This window comes from Oryx dammah, unplaced genomic scaffold (genome assembly GCF_014754425.2).
Source record: "Oryx dammah isolate SB20612 unplaced genomic scaffold, SCBI_Odam_1.1 HiC_scaffold_8, whole genome shotgun sequence".
Taxonomy (NCBI): Eukaryota; Metazoa; Chordata; class Mammalia; order Artiodactyla; family Bovidae; genus Oryx; species Oryx dammah.
In genome coordinates this window covers 12187971-12206270 of record NW_024070192.1, presented here as the reverse complement: position 1 = coordinate 12206270, position 18300 = coordinate 12187971, and the positions used below count along the sequence as shown (strand labels likewise).

At 62.4% G+C, this 18300-nt stretch overlaps 2 protein-coding genes across 3 annotated transcripts in view; both read left to right on the top strand.

Annotated features, from left to right (window-relative positions):
- CCDC57 (coiled-coil domain containing 57) overlaps positions 1-3909 on the top strand; it is a 108585-nt gene extending 104676 nt beyond the window's left edge. Inside the window, exon 19 of one of the 2 annotated variants that reach the window (XM_040244888.1) lies at positions 3402-3909. In XM_040244888.1, coding sequence (XP_040100822.1) covers positions 3402-3601 — 200 coding nt within the window. In that variant the 3' untranslated portion in view covers positions 3602-3909. The remainder of the gene's footprint in view (positions 1-3401) is intronic. The other variant, XM_040244889.1, reaches the window with a different exon arrangement.
- Positions 3910-7068: 3159 nt separating this feature from the next.
- The window catches only part of FASN (fatty acid synthase), a 19051-nt gene continuing 7819 nt past the window's right edge, over positions 7069-18300 (top strand). The window contains exons 1-21 of the mRNA XM_040244810.1: positions 7069-7226; positions 9119-9256; positions 10032-10184; positions 11553-11726; positions 11941-12141; positions 12254-12376; positions 12462-12577; positions 12664-12798; positions 13498-13960; positions 14064-14248; positions 14346-14535; positions 15142-15236; positions 15379-15513; positions 15619-15822; positions 15930-16045; positions 16284-16456; positions 16540-16731; positions 16813-16893; positions 17010-17198; positions 17357-17536; positions 17614-17817. Of these exons, the coding sequence (XP_040100744.1) occupies positions 9130-9256; positions 10032-10184; positions 11553-11726; positions 11941-12141; positions 12254-12376; positions 12462-12577; positions 12664-12798; positions 13498-13960; positions 14064-14248; positions 14346-14535; positions 15142-15236; positions 15379-15513; positions 15619-15822; positions 15930-16045; positions 16284-16456; positions 16540-16731; positions 16813-16893; positions 17010-17198; positions 17357-17536; positions 17614-17817 (3436 nt within the window). The 5' untranslated portion in view covers positions 7069-7226; positions 9119-9129. The remainder of the gene's footprint in view (positions 7227-9118; positions 9257-10031; positions 10185-11552; positions 11727-11940; positions 12142-12253; positions 12377-12461; positions 12578-12663; positions 12799-13497; positions 13961-14063; positions 14249-14345; positions 14536-15141; positions 15237-15378; positions 15514-15618; positions 15823-15929; positions 16046-16283; positions 16457-16539; positions 16732-16812; positions 16894-17009; positions 17199-17356; positions 17537-17613; positions 17818-18300) is intronic.

Genomic DNA, 18300 nt, shown 5'->3' with positions numbered 1-18300 from the left:
TCAGCCCAGAGCCTCTGCACCAGGGGCCTGCGGCAGTTCCCAGGCAGGCAGGGCTGCTCAGGACAGGCTCAGGGGTCCATGTCACCCACCATCAACACCTCTCATACACTGAAGACTTGGGCCTCTATCCGACAGGATTTGGGGCGGGGAGTGTAACAGAATCTAACTTTTAACCACTGATTGACAAGGATGCCCAGGGTGAGGGTGAGGAGTCCTAGTGGATATAATTCCCCAAGCTTGAGAAATGTAGAACTTGGGGACTCAAGGGGCTCCCAGAGAAGCAGGAGAGAGGTTTCAGCAGAAGTGAGGGGCCATCAGTACCCAGAGGGGATCACCCCAGAGTGGAGAGGGAAGGCCCAGCAAGACCAGTGAGACTGAAGTGAGCCTAAGGGGGTCCTGCCCCTTGTGGCCAAGGCTACAACTGGGACCTGAGTCTCAAGTAGCACCCCAGCTCCACGGAAGGTTCTGGAGAACCAGGGCGGACATGGCTCCATATCCCCTTTCTCAGGAGCTCAGGGAGTGCCTTTCCAATTGCCTTTAGAGGCCTGAGATGCCTGTGCTCAGAGCCACCCTGATGGGGCAGGCAGATGGAAAGACAACTGAGAAGGGAGCTGGGCAGCAGCTCCGAGCAGCCAGAGAGCTGAGACCCTTACAGGCCCCTGTGAGCAGAGAGCCCCAGGAGGCCCTGAGACAGGAGACTAACCCTCCTCCCCCCAGGGCTCTGGTCCATGAGATGTGCCAGGCTCTAGGTCAGTAAGGGAAGGTCATGGGGAAGACCACCCACCAAAAGGGCAGGCCCACAACCCCCTCGACTCAGTCAGCCTCTGCCGGGCCCCCATCCTGCCCCCAGGTTCATACTGGGAGGTCTTGGGCATTTCACTGAATCTTCCTGAAAGCTGGGGCTGTACCAGCAGCCCGTAGGAGGCAAGTGCTATGCCCCTAAATGTCCCTGAAGCCTCATCAGAGCCCAGAGCAGAACAAGAGCAGAACAGGTCAGGCGAGGAGGAGACGGCAGAGAGCACCACGGGGGCCTCGCTTCCACACATCACCCCCTAAGTGAGGTCTGAGTGAGGGCACAGATCGCTCAAGCAGAGACCACCGCTCGGGCACAGGAAGTGTCCTAAGGCGGGCAGGCCTGACTTGTTCAGCTTCATGCCTGACTTGTTCAGCTTCATGCCTGAGCCAGGACTGCCATGCCCTGGACGCCTGTCCTGGAGAAGCCAGTCACTCCTTCACGGCGACTTTGCAGAGAGAGAGAGACAGAAACCAGTGCCCTGCAAGGCTGGCTGTGCCGTCCTTTCAGCTCAGAGGCCCTGCTCCTAGGCAGACAAGTTGGTCAGCCTGGCCTGTGCTTCCAGCAGAAACATTGGAACCACCTGCTTGGCATCCGGCTGAACTAGCAATCAGCTCCTAACTGCTGGCCACAGGGAGCACGGCCTCCCAAGCAAAGGTCTTGGGCCCTAGGCTGGCCCTTCTCCCTACACCTCATCCCCCAGGCAAACAGTGGGATGGACTCAGGTCATGCCCACGAACCCTTGAAGGGGCTGGTCCCTCAAGTTGTAGGGAGGGACCCCCAGCATCGCAGTGGTCAGGCTCCTGACCCTCCCCAATGGCAATGGCCTTCCAGAAGGAAACCAAGTTAGCAGGATAGGGCTGACCAGAGATCCCTTTGTAAGCACTTGTAAAGGCATCTAGGGTGAGAAGATCCCTGTGTAGAGAGGAAGAATTCACCCAGGGTTGAAGAACCAAAGACATGGGTGCTTTCTCAATGAGGGAGGAGCAGCCATGGCCACAGGAAGTAAAGGGAAACCTGGGGATATCCAGGGACCCACATCCTCACCCCACTTCAGGACCTGGTGCTGGCAGGCTGGGGACAGGGGGAGAGCGGGACCTGGCTCAGCTTTGGGTCTGAGGGCACAAGGCCAGGCCACTGGGTGTGACCCCCGAAGCCCGCAGGAAAGGAGAAGCAGCTCCAGACATCTCCAGAGGCCAGAGGAGCAGAAAGGGCACAAGATGAGAGAGGGGACCAGGGCCTGGGTGCCCCTGGCCAGTGCCCAGCTCGTGGTGCTGGAATCACTGCAAGAAGCCTGGCTCACAGCCCTGTGTGTGCTTTCCAAGTCCCGGCCTTTCCTGTCACCCAGCTCCATGCCAACCCTGTTCTTTCCCTCCAGAGGCTGTCCGGCTGCTCTGCTGGCCTTTCCCCAGATGTCTGGGCCAGTTTGGTCCCTGTCGTCCACCTGTGCAGCGCGTGGCCATGTGCTGGGTGGACCCCTCCAGACTGCTCAGTGTCACACCGCCAGGCCCAGGGTGGTGGGCTCGGTGACACTGGGCAGATGGTGTGCGTCCTTGAAGTGTGTCTCACATGTGTGAGACGCCAGTACCAGGCAGCCAGGCCCCACCTATCTTGTCTTGACGCCCTGTGTCAGCATTCTTTTATTTTTTACATTTTTTTTTTTTTGGCTGAGCCACATGGCATGCAGGATTGTGACCCTGACCAGGGATCGAACTCATGTCCCTTGCATTGGAAGCACAGCGTCTTAACCCTGCATGCTGGGCCAGCCCAGGAAGGAGAGCTGCCGCTGAGCTTGCATCATCTCACCACTGCTTTTGATTTTTTTCATTTTTTATTTTTATACAGCTTTTAAAGGTTATGCTCCATTTACAGTTATTACAAAATACTGTCCATATTCCACATGTTGTACAATACAGTCTTGTAGCCTCACAGTTGCTTTTTAATAACATCTGCCTGGTACATTAAAAAAAAAAAAGAAATACATTTTTAGTTTTAAAAACTAGGAGAACAGTGAAAAGCTCAAGGGACTTTTCAAACATCACCTAGAATGCCCTCATGCAAAGACAATTGTTGCCAGTATTTTGGGAGGGCTGCCCTGGAGCAGTGGCCCACACTTAGAGCATGTGCTATAGCTCCAGGGTCCTTGGCCTGGGCCTGGCCACGAGCATCAGGGCTGCTGTGCCACTGGAGATGCTCGCAAGCATGGCCAGAGGGCACAGGGTAGATGACAGCCTGGGAAGTGCCATGAGTCAACCATTAACCTCGGAACCTCTGTGGGACCCGTTACGAAATGATCACGACAGGAGATGTTTTCACAGCCAAATATCCTGTGTGCCCAGTGGAGGGGCAGGTACAGGTCCTGCAGAACACCTGGAGAGCACATGTCCACACAGACCCTCTGTGCAGGACACTAGGGCCAGGACCTCCAGATATAGCTGTTGCCCCGGAGGACACTGGCCTGCATGGGCTCCCACAAGGAAGCTGGCATGGGATCTCTGGTTCCTGCTGGTGAGAAGGTCAGCCAGCACTCAGTGAACCCAGCTCTCCTTGCACACTGCATCCTCCTGCCCCATGATGACTCACCCTCCTTTCTCTTTTCACCTGCTAGAGCGCCCAGCACTGACAGCCTGTAGCCACCGGCACCCCAAGGGGAGCCCCATCGCGACGTGGGCAGCGTTTGGTGTTGAAGGGATGAAGATGGAAGCCCAGACAAGGGGCAAGCCTGCTAGACACCCCAGGGCTCATCCTCCAAAACATAAAGGCTGCCAGCGGCCCCCCAAGATTCGAAACTACAACTCCAAGGACTGACCTCCTCGCTGCCCCACGCCACGCCGCCCTCTCCCCGTTCCGATGCCCTCCTTTCTCCTCTCCCCCCCCACCGACACCTTCCCTTTTCCCCTCCTGCTCCCTTCCATTCAACCTGTCAGTCTTCTTCCCGCCGCCTCCTCCTCGGTGCTTTTGTCTCCATGTCAGGGCTGCGCGCACACGTGTGTATATGTGTGTGTGTGTGTACAGTGGGGGTGGTGAACTGCTAAGGCACCTCACAGAGTGACCACCGAATCCCAAATTCTTCTTCGAACTTGGGAAGGACAGTAAAAGATTCCCAGGGCTTTGCACATGTGGCTTTCATGGCCCGGTTTCTTGTGCTTCAAAGATTCGACCATGAGTGCTTTGGGTACCATCACACACACTACTACGTTTATATCTGAGTTTAAAATAGAAAGCCAGTTACAGTCCTGAACGACAGATGTCACAGACAAGTGAGCAAGAGATCTCATAGCATAAAATTCTGTTCAACTTTCCACGGACCCTGCTACCAATATGTGGGTCTCAAGATTCACTCTGTGACCAGGGCTGAGCCTTCTTTGGTCCACGTGGGGACTGAGGGAACCCTGTAGGTGGGCAGAAAAGCCCAGCCATCCACAGAAGGGGCACCCAACTCAGGGCAGGGGATGCAGGTTGGGCGTTCAGAGCTCCACGGGAGCCTTGCTCTTGGCAGTGCCTGAGGAAGGCCTGACAGGGGCAAGAGCTGCATTCTCACCTCCAGCCCAGAGGCTGCAAGTTGACCGTCCTGGCCTTTTGCTCTCAGCTCAGCTGCACCACCCGTGTCAGGCCAGAGGACCCCATATATAGGGCCTGGGCATGAGGTGGATGTGTGTCCAGGAAGCTTCGCTAAGGGCTGGGCCTGGCACCGAGGCGGCACTTGGCACATGCCGTGCTTGTGTTCACGTGGTCAGTTGTTCTGGGCCCAGGCCCCTGGAGAGGCTTCCTGGCCGCCTCGCCAGCCTCAAGCTCCCCACTTGAGCTGAAATCAGACAGCAACAGAGAAGCTGTGGGCAACTACTGGGCACACAGTAGGTCTGTGCAAAGCTCACCCCCAGCCCTGAGTAGTGTGTGCCTGCCCTGCAAGGCATGTGTGTCCTGGACAAGGAGGGGATTGGGAGGGGGTTCCCAAAGTAGCCCACAGGGTCCTCAGGGTCATCTCCTGGGGCCTGGAACAAGACCTGCAGCTATTGTGCTTGGGGCCAATTGGCAGCCCTCCCAAGGGGCACATTTCAGTGGAAAAGAGCGTTGCCTCACTCACAGCGTCCCCTCTGCCAAGAGGAGCAGAGGGCAGCCCCTCGAGGCATGTGTACTGCCAGTCTGCACGCTGGCTAGGTGCGGAGGTGAGCGGCCCCTCCACAGGACAGTGGGGTGCTTAGCCTGGCCTACAGAGGGGCAGAGCCCCCCACAAGCCCCTTTGAAAAGCATACATTTCATGAATGTCATCTTGTTTATCTAGGTTTCAGGCTTTGATTTCTGTGAAAAGAGGGAAGATAAAAATCTACAGAGGCACGTTGACGTCCTAACCACTGATGCACTGCTTATCCTGGGCACACAGTGTTTGGGGAGCTGTGGAGAAAATGCCAGGACTCTTCCAGTGTGCCAGGAAGGAGCATGCCAGGAGCAGCTTTGCTGCCGGGCGGCAGGGTCTCCATACTCCGTTTTGTCTGGCACATGGCCATGTAAGTGAGATGTAGCCATGTGACTTCCTTTAGCTGAAAAAGTGAGCCCTGTCTCCTTTGCTAGAAACAGATCCCGTAAGTCCCCATACCTCTGTGGTACAAACAAGGGTCTCGAACTCAGCCACCCAGCCTGCAATCGTCCCGTCACCTGGGCCCCTGGTAGACTGCAGTGAGCAGAGCCCCACTGACCAGCAGGAAGTGAGCCTGGGATAGTTTAAGACCAAGAGTTGAGGGTGTTTGTGCAGCATGGTCTACCCATTCCTGATCCAGGATACCGAGTGTCTGAAAAGCTCTTAAGTAGGAAGGAAAAGAAAATCCCGCAAAGTTATTTGGGATAGCAGTTGAGCTGCGAGATCTCCCTGCCCTCTCTCCTTTTTTCCTGTCTTGCTCTTTCTTTCACAGTGTGCAAACCAGAAGTCCCTAGTGATGATGCCAAGAGGAAGACTAGAGCAGGAGGGATGAGCTGCCACTGGGACTACCTGGGGGTATAGGGAGCACTGTAGGGTTTGAGGGAGGGGCACCTGAAGCCAAGTCACCTGGTTTGGCGTGGCAGTCCCGTTGTGTCCTGCCCAGAACATCTGTGGCCAGTGCCATGCTCCACAGTCTTCAGTTTCCGAGACAGGGGAGGAGAGCAGCAGCGTTTGATTACGAGAGGAATGGGCTGGGCACCTCTACCAGGGCTTTTCTGACCTCACAAGGGTCTATCAGTGGTCCCAGGAGATAGTAAGGGCCGCGCAGGGCGTGGCCACCAGGCCGTCCTTCCCGGGCTCATGTGATTCCCGATCCGTGTTGTCTTGTTTTCAGTCTGGAAAGTCAAGGATTTGTGTGTGTGTGTGTGTGTGTGTGTGTGTATAAAATGGATAAACATTTGAGCACGGGAATTACAGAAGGAGGATGTGCGGGCGAGGAGCGACGCACTTCCATCAGTTCGTGTGCGTGCCCGTGGGTGAAAGTGGCCACGTGCGCGCGCCAGTGCCTCTGCCCAGGGAGACTCCTTTGTTCAAACCACACCAAGAGGTGTCCGCGCATAGCCCGCTCGCCAGATGGCCGCGCCCCGTCCCCGCGGCCATCTGCGGAAGGCCCCTGCAGGCCTCGGAGTTTCCCCCGGGTTCCCGCACTCGCCCCGCGAATTTCGGCGGCTAGGCAGGGAGGACCGGGGGCGCTGTGCTGCAGTGACCGACAGTAACCCCGCACAGGGCACCCTCGGCCGGGTCAATGACCGCGCTCGCCCCGCGGCGGCCCGCGCAGCTCCCGGGGCAGCCCGGCCCATCACCCTATCACCTAGCAACGCCCACTCGAGGGGCGCCATTGGGCCAGCGCGCACGCCCCCGGCCCCCGATTGGCTGTGGCTGCAGAGAGAGCCACGCCCCCGGCCCGGCCCCGCGCAGCCGGGACGCGGGCCGGTCAATTCGTACGCCTGGGGGTCCGTCTAGCCCCCCGTGTTGCCCTAGTATGACCCTCAGAGTGACCCAAGTACGCCCGTTCCGTTTCCACCGCGCGCCGTGCACACGTGGCCCCCGCGGTCCCGGGGGTGGGGGGCGGCCCCGGGAGGCGTGGAGCACGGAACGGAAGTTGGGGGGCGGGGGTGACACCGTGCCCCGCCCCGGAGCCCCCGGAGTCCGGGCCCCCAACCCGGCGCCCCCCGGGCGCGCCTCCGCGCAGGGTCCCGGCTCCCGGCGGCGGCGCGCCGCATCACCCCACTGGCGGCGGCGCGCCTGGTCCCGGGGCGCAGCCCCGACGCTCATTGGCCTGGGCGGCGCAGCCAAGCTGTCAGCCCATGTGGCGTGTCCGCACGGGGACGGCCGCGGTTAAATAGCGCCGGCGCGGGCCTAGAGGGAGCCAGAGAGACAGTAGCGGCCTCCTCTCCACCGCGCGCTCCATCCTCGCTCTCCCTCAGCCGTTCGCACAGCCGCCCGCGCCCAGACCAGGTACAAGCGGCCAGACCGGGCCGGGGTCGGAAGTTGCGAGTCGGGAACCCGGTCCTGGGGCCAGACTGGATCAGGGGCTGGGGCGGGAGCAAGGCGGCCGGGCTCGAGGGGGCGCAGCCGGCCCGCATCCTCTGGCCTTGGGTGCGCATGGTTCGGCGCGCTGACGGTGAGGGCTCATCTCGCACAGCCTGCTCTGGTCTCGGCGTCCGAGCCTCCTGTCTGTATGTTCGAGCCCCACGAGACGCCCGAGGCTAGGCGGCGAAGGGCCCTCGCGCCGTGCCTAAGCCCGGCGGGGCAGGTGGGCGGATGGCGAGGGGTGGACGCCCGGGAACGCCGCGAACAGCCATTTTGGTCTTGGGCTGGGCCGGGAGGCTGCAGACCCTCGAGGGCCTGTTGGAGCCCCCAGCCGCCACGCCCTGGAGGGCCTCCTTTTCCGGCTTGGCCGCCGAGCCCCTCCACCCGGGGCATCCCGCTGCCTTCGGGTGCAGGATAGCTGTCTCTGCCGACCGGAGGGCCTGAGAAGAGGGGTAGGAGGTGGATGGAGGAGGCGCAGGGCCGTATAAGGACGGCTTCTCCACCACGTGGGCTCCGTGTGGAGCCCCCAAAGTTCCGGGGGGAGAGCCACTCCTGCCGGGTACAACCTCGCGGCGGCGCGCGCGGTTTCGCCAGCGCCGCAGGGGTCTCCACCCTTTTGCTTCGTCCCGCCGGACTCCGCGTGAATAGCAAGTAGGGGGAGAACAGAGCGGGCGCTTTCTGGAGGAGCAGCCGCCCCGGGAGCTGGTGCTTCTGGGCCGGCAAAGGGCTCTTTATTCAGCGCTGGGGGAGGGGGCTCCTTCTGCCGGGACGCCAGGGCGATCAGGCCACCCAAGGAAGACGCTCTCCACTCCTACTTTCCCATGCTCAGAGAAACCCTAAAGGGCCGGTAGTTGGCGAGTTCACCAGTCATCGGCGCCATAAGGCCCTGGAGCCTTGGTGGAAGTTTGCAGGACCAACCTTGGCCTTGCCCCCTTCCTCAGGGACTGCACAGGAGCCCTCATCCTGGGCCCACAAGGCTCAGGGTACACTAGGTTCCCTCGTTGGTGCTGGGAGACCTGGGTCTGGGTGGACAGGCAGGCTGCTGGATCAGGAAGTAGGCAAGCGCAGTCCTGAGGCCTTGACCTGTGCAGATGTGTGGGTCTGGGTAGTGCTTGCCTGGCAGCTGACCGAGAGTGGTTCTCCAGGTTGGAGCCTGGTGGAGGGGCCGTACAGGCTGGGGCTGCCCGCTGTGGGACAGGGACCAATTTTTCCCCAGAGCCCCGCCAGGCCTTGGCACTGTCGAAGAGCCCAAGCTGTGGTTCCTGCCTGGAGGGCAGCTCAGGATGCTGAGCACAGACCCAGCTAGTCAGTGTGGGCACTTCTTCCCACCCCCATATTTGCCCTTTCTCCTTCGCCTACTAAATTCCCCGGGCCACCTCTTAACAGGATGACAGCCAGGCAGTCCCTTCCTCAGAAGGGTTTGGGCCCTGCCTTCCACCATGGGGCCCCCTCCTGAGTCTCCTGCAGCAGGGCTGTGGTGGGGTCACCCCAGGCCAAGGCCAGTGCCCAGAGAGCCCAGCGCACGGTGTCGGCAGGCTGGACCGGAGTGGACTCCCCTTTCCCAACCACTGTACGTGCACTTCACACACTTGCACACGCAGCGTCCCAGCAGGGGCACAGCCCCAGAGCTGGCCATGTGGCTCTTTGGTGCAGGGCTTTCTGAGCTGCTGTTCTCAGACCCTTGGGTGGGCCAGATGGAGGAGGGGGGTCAGGAAGCCAGGGTTGGGAAGCAGCTGGGTCTCCAGCGAGGCTGTGGACTGGCAGTGCCGGGGCCCAGGCTGACCAGTGTCTGGGCCCCCACACCACCCTCCTTGCAGAGAGAGCAGCCATGGAGGAGGTGGTGATCGCTGGCATGTCTGGGAAGCTGCCTGAGTCGGAGAACCTGGAGGAGTTTTGGGCCAATCTCATTGGCGGCGTGGACATGGTGACAGATGATGACAGGCGGTGGAAGGCGGGTAAGTGGGCCTGGGGCTCCCCGCCTACTTGAGAGGTTCTTTTCTCACCGCTTCTGTGAACACACTCTCCCGGGTTACCAGGGCAGGCCTGTTCTGGCCTGCACTCCGGTCCCAGTGGCAGAGCCAACGGTCACCTAAGGTGAGGCCATGTTACAGCCTCTTTCTGGAGACGGTACCAGAAGGCTCTGGGCTAGGGGAACCTGGGACCTCTGGCCAGTGGGCTAGGTACTGAACTCCAGCCTGTGGGAGTCTGGAGTTCCCTGGGTGTAGCCTTTGCCCCTTTCACAGACCAGGGGCATTGCTTGGGGGTGGAGCCAGGGCAAGGCCAGGTGGGTGAACACCTCCGGCCAGCCACTGCCCGCCCACGTGCTGTCCCAGGCGGTCAGATAAGACATCAGGCTCCCCCGGGAAGCTGGTTTGACTCCCTCACGCCCAGTAGGTTCTCCCGCAGAGCGGCTCCACCTGATCTACAGGGTGTGAGTCAGTGTGGCAGAGCCTGGCTGGCCTTAGCAGCCAGGCTGGGATGGGGCCAGGCAGAAGGTCTCCAGCCAGGTCAGGACAGTGGGAGGTGGGAGGATGCAGCGCTGCCCCCTACAGTGCTCTGCTCTGCGGCCATCACCCATGAGGTTCCCCCCGCCCCAGGGCCCCTCTCAGAAGTGGGCCCACCCATCCCAGGGAGCTTCAGCTCCCTGTTGCAGCGGGGACTCCCCCGCAATCAATCACTTGGGGCCATGATGTCCTATGACTGATTTCTCCACCTGTGTGTGTTCCCTAGGACTATATGGCCTGCCTCGGCGGTCAGGCAAGCTGAAGGACCTGTCCCGGTTTGACGCTTCCTTCTTCGGGGTCCACCCCAAGCAGGCGCACAATATGGACCCCCAGCTCCGCTTGCTGCTGGAGGTCACCTACGAGGCCATTGTGGATGCAGGTGGGCCATCTGGGGGGCTGCAGAGGGCCTGTCCCCAAGTTTCCTGCTGCCCTTCTTGAAAACCTCCCTTTTTGCTTCTAAAAAGCATCGTGTGTTCATATCAAAACATCCAAAACGGAAGGTACTGAGGAGGGAGCGGAGTCCCGGGCTGGGGCCAACGGGGTGGGGAGGTGTGGGCCTCAGGCAACTCAGGTTTCACAACTGCACACCAGAGGTATCCTGGACATGTCCCGTCGCCCCAGTTTCCTCACTCCCCATTGCGTGGCTGATCTTGGAGGCGAGGGCAGGACACCAGTGCCAGGCAGAGCAGGAGGCAGGATCTGGCCCCAGGACTCTCACCCTCCACTCCCCTCTGCTGGGTTGTGCCTAGCCTTGGAAAAGTGCTTCGAGGGCACAGACTTGTCCCGGGGACACGGGGGAACATGGAAGTTGTGCTGAGTGGGAGAGGGAAGGCTGGCCATGGGGGTGAGGCCCCTCAGCAGGTGGGCGACGGGGGAACCCAGGACCTGCCTACTGCCACCTGTGGTTTGCAGGGTGGGTACCCTGGCCTTACAGGTCTCTTGTCCTGCAGCAGATGCTAAGTAGCCCCTGGGGTTGACCCTTGAGTGTGACATGGGACCCTTGAGTGTGACAGGGTCCTGGACAGGCACTGCTTGGGGGGAGGGGCGGGGAAGCGGAGGCCTTCCCACTGCCCAGGCCCCACCCGGAGACCTTGGATGCCGCTCTCCAGGGGCTGGCCAGTGTCCTTCTCTCCTTCCCAAGCCTGGACACACGGCCTTTGTCTCTCTCTGTCTTCTTATCTTGGCCTGCCCAGGGCAGGCCGCTCTCAGGGCTCATCAGACCCTGCCAGCGGTACCAATGCCCAGGGGAGTAGCCTGGGGACAATACTGTCCTCTGTCCCCACCTCCGGCTGTCTCTGGCCTCTGCCTGACCCAGAGACTGGAGCGCCATCTGGCACCCCGCCTGTCCCCCTGGCCCCAGTTTCCTGTGACCTGGTTATCCGTTGTCAACCCTACCTGGGCCGGCCACCCCACTCTGGCTCCACTGCCTCTTCCCTGACTCCCCAGCCACTCGAGTCAGGCGAGGTGGAGCTCCTCTCCCCTGCAACGTAGGATCGAACCCTGGGTTCGATCCCATGGAGATGGGAACGGCAACCCACTCCAGTATTCTTGCCTGGAGAATCCCATGGACAGAAGAGCCTGGGAAGCTATAGTCCATAGGGTTGCAGAGAATTGGACACGACTGAAGCGACTTATGAGGCACACAGTCACCCCAGCCAGAGAGGCCGAGGGGCGACGCCTCACCTCCCAGAGCTCGACAGCAGGCTGGGCACGGCACAGCTGCAAGTTTGACTTCTGCCTCCCACAGGCATCAACCCAGCTTCCATTCGGGGGACAAACACTGGTGTCTGGGTGGGTGTGAGTGGCTCTGAGGCTGCAGAGGCTCTGAGCCGAGACCCTGAGACCCTCGTGGGCTACAGCATGGTGGGCTGCCAGCGTGCCATGATGGCCAACCGCCTCTCCTTCTTCTTTGACTTCAAAGGTAGGTGCCCACACAGCCCTTTTGTTTCTGACTCAGGCCTGGGGTCGGGGGAGGCAGGCAGGGGCCGGACTGACGCACCTTCCCCAGGAAGGCTAGCAGGAGCAAGGTCCTGGTGTTGTGGGTTCCACGTGGAGAGCACTCAATAGAGCTGTCAGAGCCCAAGGTGGTAGGGAGGGGAGGCGGTCCCACAGCTGCATTGTGTCCTTGCCTGCAGGGCCCAGCATTGCCCTGGACACGGCCTGCTCCTCCAGCCTGCTGGCCCTGCAGAGGGCCTACCAGGCCATCCAGAGAGGGGAGTGCGCCATGGCCATTGTGGGCGGCATAAACGTCCTGTTGAAGCCCAACACCTCGCTGCAGTTCATGAAGCTGGGCATGCTTAGCCCCGAGGGTACCTGCAAGTCCTTCGATGCATCAGGTGAGGGCGCTGGGCGTGGGGCCCCGGGCAGTGCCCCCACCCTCGATTCTCTCTGGCGCCAGCCCCTGAGCCCTTCCCTGAGCTCGTGAGCCTGAGGTGCCTCTGCCCCCAGGGAATGGCTACTGCCGTGCAGAGGCTGTGATGGCCGTCTTTCTGACCAAGAAGTCCCTGGCCCGACGGGTGTATGCCACCATCCTCAACGCTGGCACCAACACGGATGGCTGCAAAAAGCAAGGTGGGAGCTGGCCTGGGGCAGGCGAGAGTGGGGCTACGGGTAGTCAGGCAGGGCTGGGAGTGCTGAGGCCTGGCCCCGCCCCCAGGCGTCACGTACCCCTCCGGAGAGGCACAGGAGCAGCTCATCAGCTCCCTGTACAAGCCGGCCGGGCTGGACCCGGAGACCGTGGAGTTCATTGAAGCCCATGGCACCGGTACCAAGGTGAGACCCCTAGCCCTACTCACACCCCACATCCCACGCCAGAGAGGCACCAGGGCAGGGTCCTGACTTCCCTGAGTTCCCCACAGGTGGGCGACCCCCAGGAGATAAATGGCATCGTGCAAGCCCTGTGTGGCACCCGCCAGGCCCCCCTGCTGATTGGGTCCACCAAGTCGAACATGGGACACCCGGAGCCTGCCTCAGGGCTCGCGGCGCTGGCCAAGGTAGGCAGGCGGGTCTAGGGCCATCTTGCCCCTGCCCCGTCAGCTTCTTACGGCTTGCTGGGGGAGGGTCCCTCCAGGCTGTGCTGTGGGATATGGGCCAACTGAGGCCCAGAGAGCAGGCCGCCAGCATGTGGCCAGCCCCTGCCCAGCTTCACAGGGCCAGACATTTCACCCAGCACTTGCTCCACAAGGGGCCAGCCAGAGGGAGCAGAAGCAACCGGGCAGCCCACCTCTCCAGGCTCGCCCTCCCTGTGGCCTCCTGACCAGCTGGTAGCTTGGAGGACCCAGGTCACCACTGGTTGAGCTTCTGGGTGTAATGGGAGCTTCCTGGTGGTCTCAGCTGCCTGGGCCACCACAGCCACCTGTCTGCAGCTCTCAGCTTGCGAGATAGGGTGGGGAATGGCTGAGGAGCCTTTGTCTAGACCCACAGACAATCAGGCCGGGAGGTGGCAGGGCCCCGGGTGAGGCCTAAGGCTGAGAGGAAACAGAGCATGTGGCTTGGTCACCAGACCTCCGCAATGGAGCAGGGCGAGCTTGCGGGGCGGGGGGAGTGGGGAGGAGACGAGGTTGCTTGCAGCGGGCGGGGCCTCTGGGTTGACACAGAGGGTCCTCAGGAGGGGATGTACCTGAAGCCCATCCCGACCAGCAGGGGCAGGGAGCCCAGGGCCGGCTGCCCTGCTGACTGCGAGGCACCCACAGGTGCTGCTGTCCCTGGAGCACGGGCTCTGGGCCCCCAACCTGCACTTCCACAACCCAAACCCCGAGATACCAGCACTGCACGACGGGCGGCTGCAGGTGGTGGACCGGCCCCTGCCCGTCCTCGGGGGCATCGTGGGCATCAACTCCTTTGGCTTCGGTGGCTCCAACGTGCACGTCATCCTCCAGCCCAACTCCCAGCCACCGCCACCGCCTGGCCCACATGCCGCCCTGCCCCGTCTGCTGCGGGCCAGCGGGCGCACCCTGGAAGGTGTGCAAGGTCTGCTGGAGCTAGGCCTCCAGCACAGTCAGAACCTGGCCTTTGTGAGCATGCTCAATGACATTGCGGCCCCCTCCCCAGCAGCCATGCCCTTCCATGGCTACGCCGTGCTGGGCAGCCAGGAGGGCAGCCAGGAGGTGCAGCAGGTGCCAGCCGGCAAGCGCCCACTTTGGTTCATCTGCTCCGGTGAGCCCCGACCCCACCCCACCCCACCCCACCCCAGGTCGTCCCCGAGGGCCGCACGGGCTGGGACTGCACAGCACTGCCCTGACATCTCCCTCCGGGACAGGTATGGGCACACAGTGGCGCGGGATGGGGCTGAGCCTCATGCGTCTGAGCAGCTTCCGTGACTCCATCCTGCGCTCAGATGAGGCCGTGAAGCCTCTGGGACTGCAGGTGTCACAGCTGTTGCTGAGCACAGACGACATCTTTGACGACATCGTCATCTCCTTCGTGAGCCTCACTGCCATCCAGGTGTGCCCCTGGAGTCTGGGGTGAGCTGGCGGGCAGGGCGGTGAGCCTGGGGTCCCCGGGACTGGCATGACCCATCCTGTTCCCACCCCACCCCCAGATTGCCCTCATAGACCTGCTGACCTCCATGGGCCTTCGGCCCGACGGCATCATCGGGCACTCCCTGGGTGAGGTGGCCTGTGCCTATGCCGACGGCTGCATCTCTCAGGAGGAGGCCATCCTCTCTGCCTACTGGAGGGGCCAGTGCATCAAGGAGGCCAACATCCCGCCCGGGGCCATGGCGGCTGTAGGTAGGTGCTGCCCTCTGCTCCCCCATCCAGCTCCACCCCTGGGCCTGAGGGTCTCTCTGGGAGGTGGTCTTCTGTACTGGCACCTTTCTGTGTAGGTGCTGGGCAGAGGCCAGGGCCTGGGGGCAGCTCGCCAGCCGCTGTCCTCACCACAGGGTGAGAACGACCCTGACAGCCTGCCCCACTGTGCCCCAGATGGCCTTGGAGCCCAGCATACTTGCCCACGGGTGTCAGTAGAGGCCAGCGTGATTTTCACATGAACCCCTGGTGGGGATGCTGCAGGCGGAGGAATGGGCCTGCTCACACTTGAGACAGGCAGGGTTGGGGACGGGAGGAGACCAGAGAGAGCCGGAGGGGCTGTTGGGAGAGTGAGGCCAAAGCCCTTTCTGGTGGGCCAGGCGTGGGACCCGAAACTGGCTCCCGCCCGTAGGACGGCATTAATGACACCTCTGCCTGAGACCAGACAACGGCAAGGGTGAAACTGCCTTGTAAAGGTGCCGCTCGGCAGCTGTCATTAGGGCCACCCAGGCAGCATTCCCCTCCCCGGGGAGGGCTGTGTGGGGGTGCCTGCTCCCCATGCCACCCTTTGAGGCTCTCTTCTGCTCCCAGGCTTGACCTGGGAGGAGTGTAAGCAGCGCTGCCCCCCTGGCATCGTGCCTGCCTGCCACAACTCCATCGACACTGTGACCATCTCGGGACTTCAGGTGGGCCCTGGGAGGCGAGGCCTCATCCCCAAGTCCCCTCCCACCACCCTCCCCAGGGTGCACTCTGCGCGGGGAGCCTGGCACCGGCCCAGACCCGGACTGCCGTCAGCGCCCCTGTCCTTCCCCGTCTGCGCCCTCCCAGGCCTCCGTGTTGGAGTTCGTGAAGCAGCTGAAGCAGGAGGGCGTGTTCGCCAAGGAGGTGCAGACAGGCGGCATGGCGTTCCACTCCTACTTCATGGACGCCATCGCCCCCACGCTGCTTCAGCAGCTCAAGAAGGTGGGCAGCTGTCCCCGCGCTGTGCAGCAGGGGCCCTCCCTGAGGATGGGCGGGGAAGGCAGGCCCCAGTTCCCTCAGGCTGACCCCGCCCACCCCTGCGCGCAGGTGATCCGGGAGCCCCAGCTGCGTTCCCCACGCTGGCTCAGCACTTCCATCCCCGAGACCCAGTGGCAGGAGAGCCTGGCCCGCACCTTCTCGGCCGAGTACAACGTGAACAACCTGGTGAGCCCCGTGCTGTTCCAGGAGGCGCTGTGGCACGTGCCCGAGAACGCTGTGGTGCTGGAGATCGCGCCCCACGCCCTGCTGCAGGTACGCGTGGTCCCGAAGGGCCGGCAGGCTGGCTGGGCTCGGGGGGCTGAGCGGGGGCCCAGGGGGAACTGGTCAGGGGGGGGCCCAGCCTGCCTCTACCTCTGCAGGCCATCCTGAAGAGAGGCCTCAAGCCCAGCTGCACCATCATCCCCCTGATGAAGAAGGACCACAGGGACAACCTAGAGTTCTTCCTCAGCAACATAGGCCAGCTCTACCTGACTGGGTGCGGCTGCTCTCCCTGCTTAACCTAGGAGGCTCCTCACCAGCCAGGCCACAGGGCGGCCTTGGGATGGTTCCCAGGAAGCGGGCCTCTGGGTGCTGGGCCACCTCCACCGCCCCCCCCGGCATGCCCCCCCTCCCACCCTGTCTTGGCCATCTCCGGGGTCCTAGGGGAGACGGGTTGACTGTGGGTCAGCGTGGGTGTGGCAGGGCAGTCACAGCTCCCCTCTCACACCCTCCAGCATTGACATCAACCCCAACGGGCTGTTCCCACCCGTGGAGTTCCCGGCTCCCCGGGGCACCCCCCTCATCTCCCCCCACATCAAGTGGGACCACAGCCAGACCTGGGATGTGCCCGCCGCTGAGGATTTCCCCAACGGCTCCAGCAGCTCCTCTGCCACTGTCTATAAGATCGGTGAGTCCTTGCGATGCAAGCGGGCAGGGGGGCGGAGTGGCTTCCCCCTCCTCAGAGGTGGCACTAAGGCCCAGGCCCCACAGACATCAACCCTGAGTCCCCTGACCACTACCTGGTGGATCACTGCATCGACGGTCGCGTCATCTTCCCGGCCACTGGCTACCTGTGCCTGGTCTGGAAGACACTGGCCCGAGCCCTGGACCAGAACATGGAGCACACACCTGTAGTATTCGAGGACGTGACACTGCACCAGGCTACCATCCTGCCGAAGACAGGTAGGGCAGGCGGCTCAGGCTACGGGGCGGGAGGGCCAGCTGCCAACCTCTGCAGCTGACCTCTGCCCCTGCTGCCCACAGGGACTGTGCTCCTGGAAGTGCGGCTTCTGGAAGCCTCCTGCACCTTTGAGGTGTCTGAGAAAGGCAGCCTGATCGTGAGCGGTGAGCAGGGGCCCCGGACCAGCCTACAGGGTCCCTGCCGGGGGGTCTCTGGATGGACCTTGGCTGCCGGCTCATCCCTGCCCTCACTCAGGCCCTTCTGCCACCCCCCCCCACAGGGAAGGTATACCAGTGGGAAGATCCCGACCCCAAGCTCTTTGACAACCGGTATGGCACAGAACCTGCGACCCCCGTGGACCCCACAACCGCCATCCCCCTGCGCTGTGATGACGTGTACAAGGAGCTGCAGCTGCGGGGCTTCAACTATGGCCCCAACTTCCAGGGCATCCTCGAGACCAGCTCTGAAGGTAGGTGCAAGGGAGGCCCCACTTTGTGCTTTGGGGTCAACTCCTGCTGCCTGGTGTGAGGGGGCCACGAGGGGCCCCCCAGGTTGTGGCACACGGAGGAGAGGGCCCACAGCAGGAAGAGACCCAGCCTGGCTGAACCGACAGCCCCTTCTCCCCAGGCAACATGGGCCAGCTGCTCTGGAAGGACAACTGGGTGACCTTCATGGACACCATGCTGCAGATGTCTATCCTGGCCCCGGGCCAGCGCAGCCTGCGCCTGCCCACACGCATCACCGCCATCTACATCTACCCGGCTACCCACCAGCAGAAGCTGTACACGCTGCAGGACGGGACACAAGGTCAGCCCTGCCCTGGCCCCGCATGCGTGTCTCCCTGTGCCAGGCCCTGTCCACCCTCACCCAGCGTGTCCCCACAGTGGCCGACGTGGTAATGAACAGGTGTCTGGACACCACGGTGGCCGGCGGCATCTACATCTCAAGGATCCACACCTCGGTGGCCCCCCGGCATCAGCAGGAGCAGCTGGTGCCCATCCTGGAGAAGTTCTGCTTTACCCCGCACATGGAGAGCGGGTGCCTGGCCGGGAACCTGGCCCTGCAGGAGGAGCTGCAGCTGTGTGTGGGTGAGTCTTTTGCACCCAAGATCCTCTTGCCGGGGTCCAGCTCCCAGTTCCCAGTTCCTGGGCCCGTTATCCCATCACAGCCTCTCCTACGTTTGGGGTCTACACCTGCCTTCCCCTGTGAGTGCCCCTGGCTTCCCCCCACCTGGAGCTGATGTCTTCAGAGGGGCCTCGGCACAGAGGTGACAGATTTCGCCCCTCTTGTCTGTGCCAGCAGCCAGCTGCTCAGGCGTGAGACCACCCTCTACCCAGGGCTCACACCCAAGCTGAGGGGTGAGGGATGGTGGTGGGAGCTGGGGAGGGGCAGCCAGGGCCAGCAAAGCATGGAACCCACCCTGTGGGGAGCCTACTCTCTGGGGGGCTCACACCTGCATGGGGGGCAGGGCCCCCTTTGCCCATCTAGTGTACCAGTGGGGCAGGGCAGGGCCCCCTTTGCCCATCTAGTATACCAGTGGGGCAGGGCAGGGCCCCCTTTGCCCATCTAGT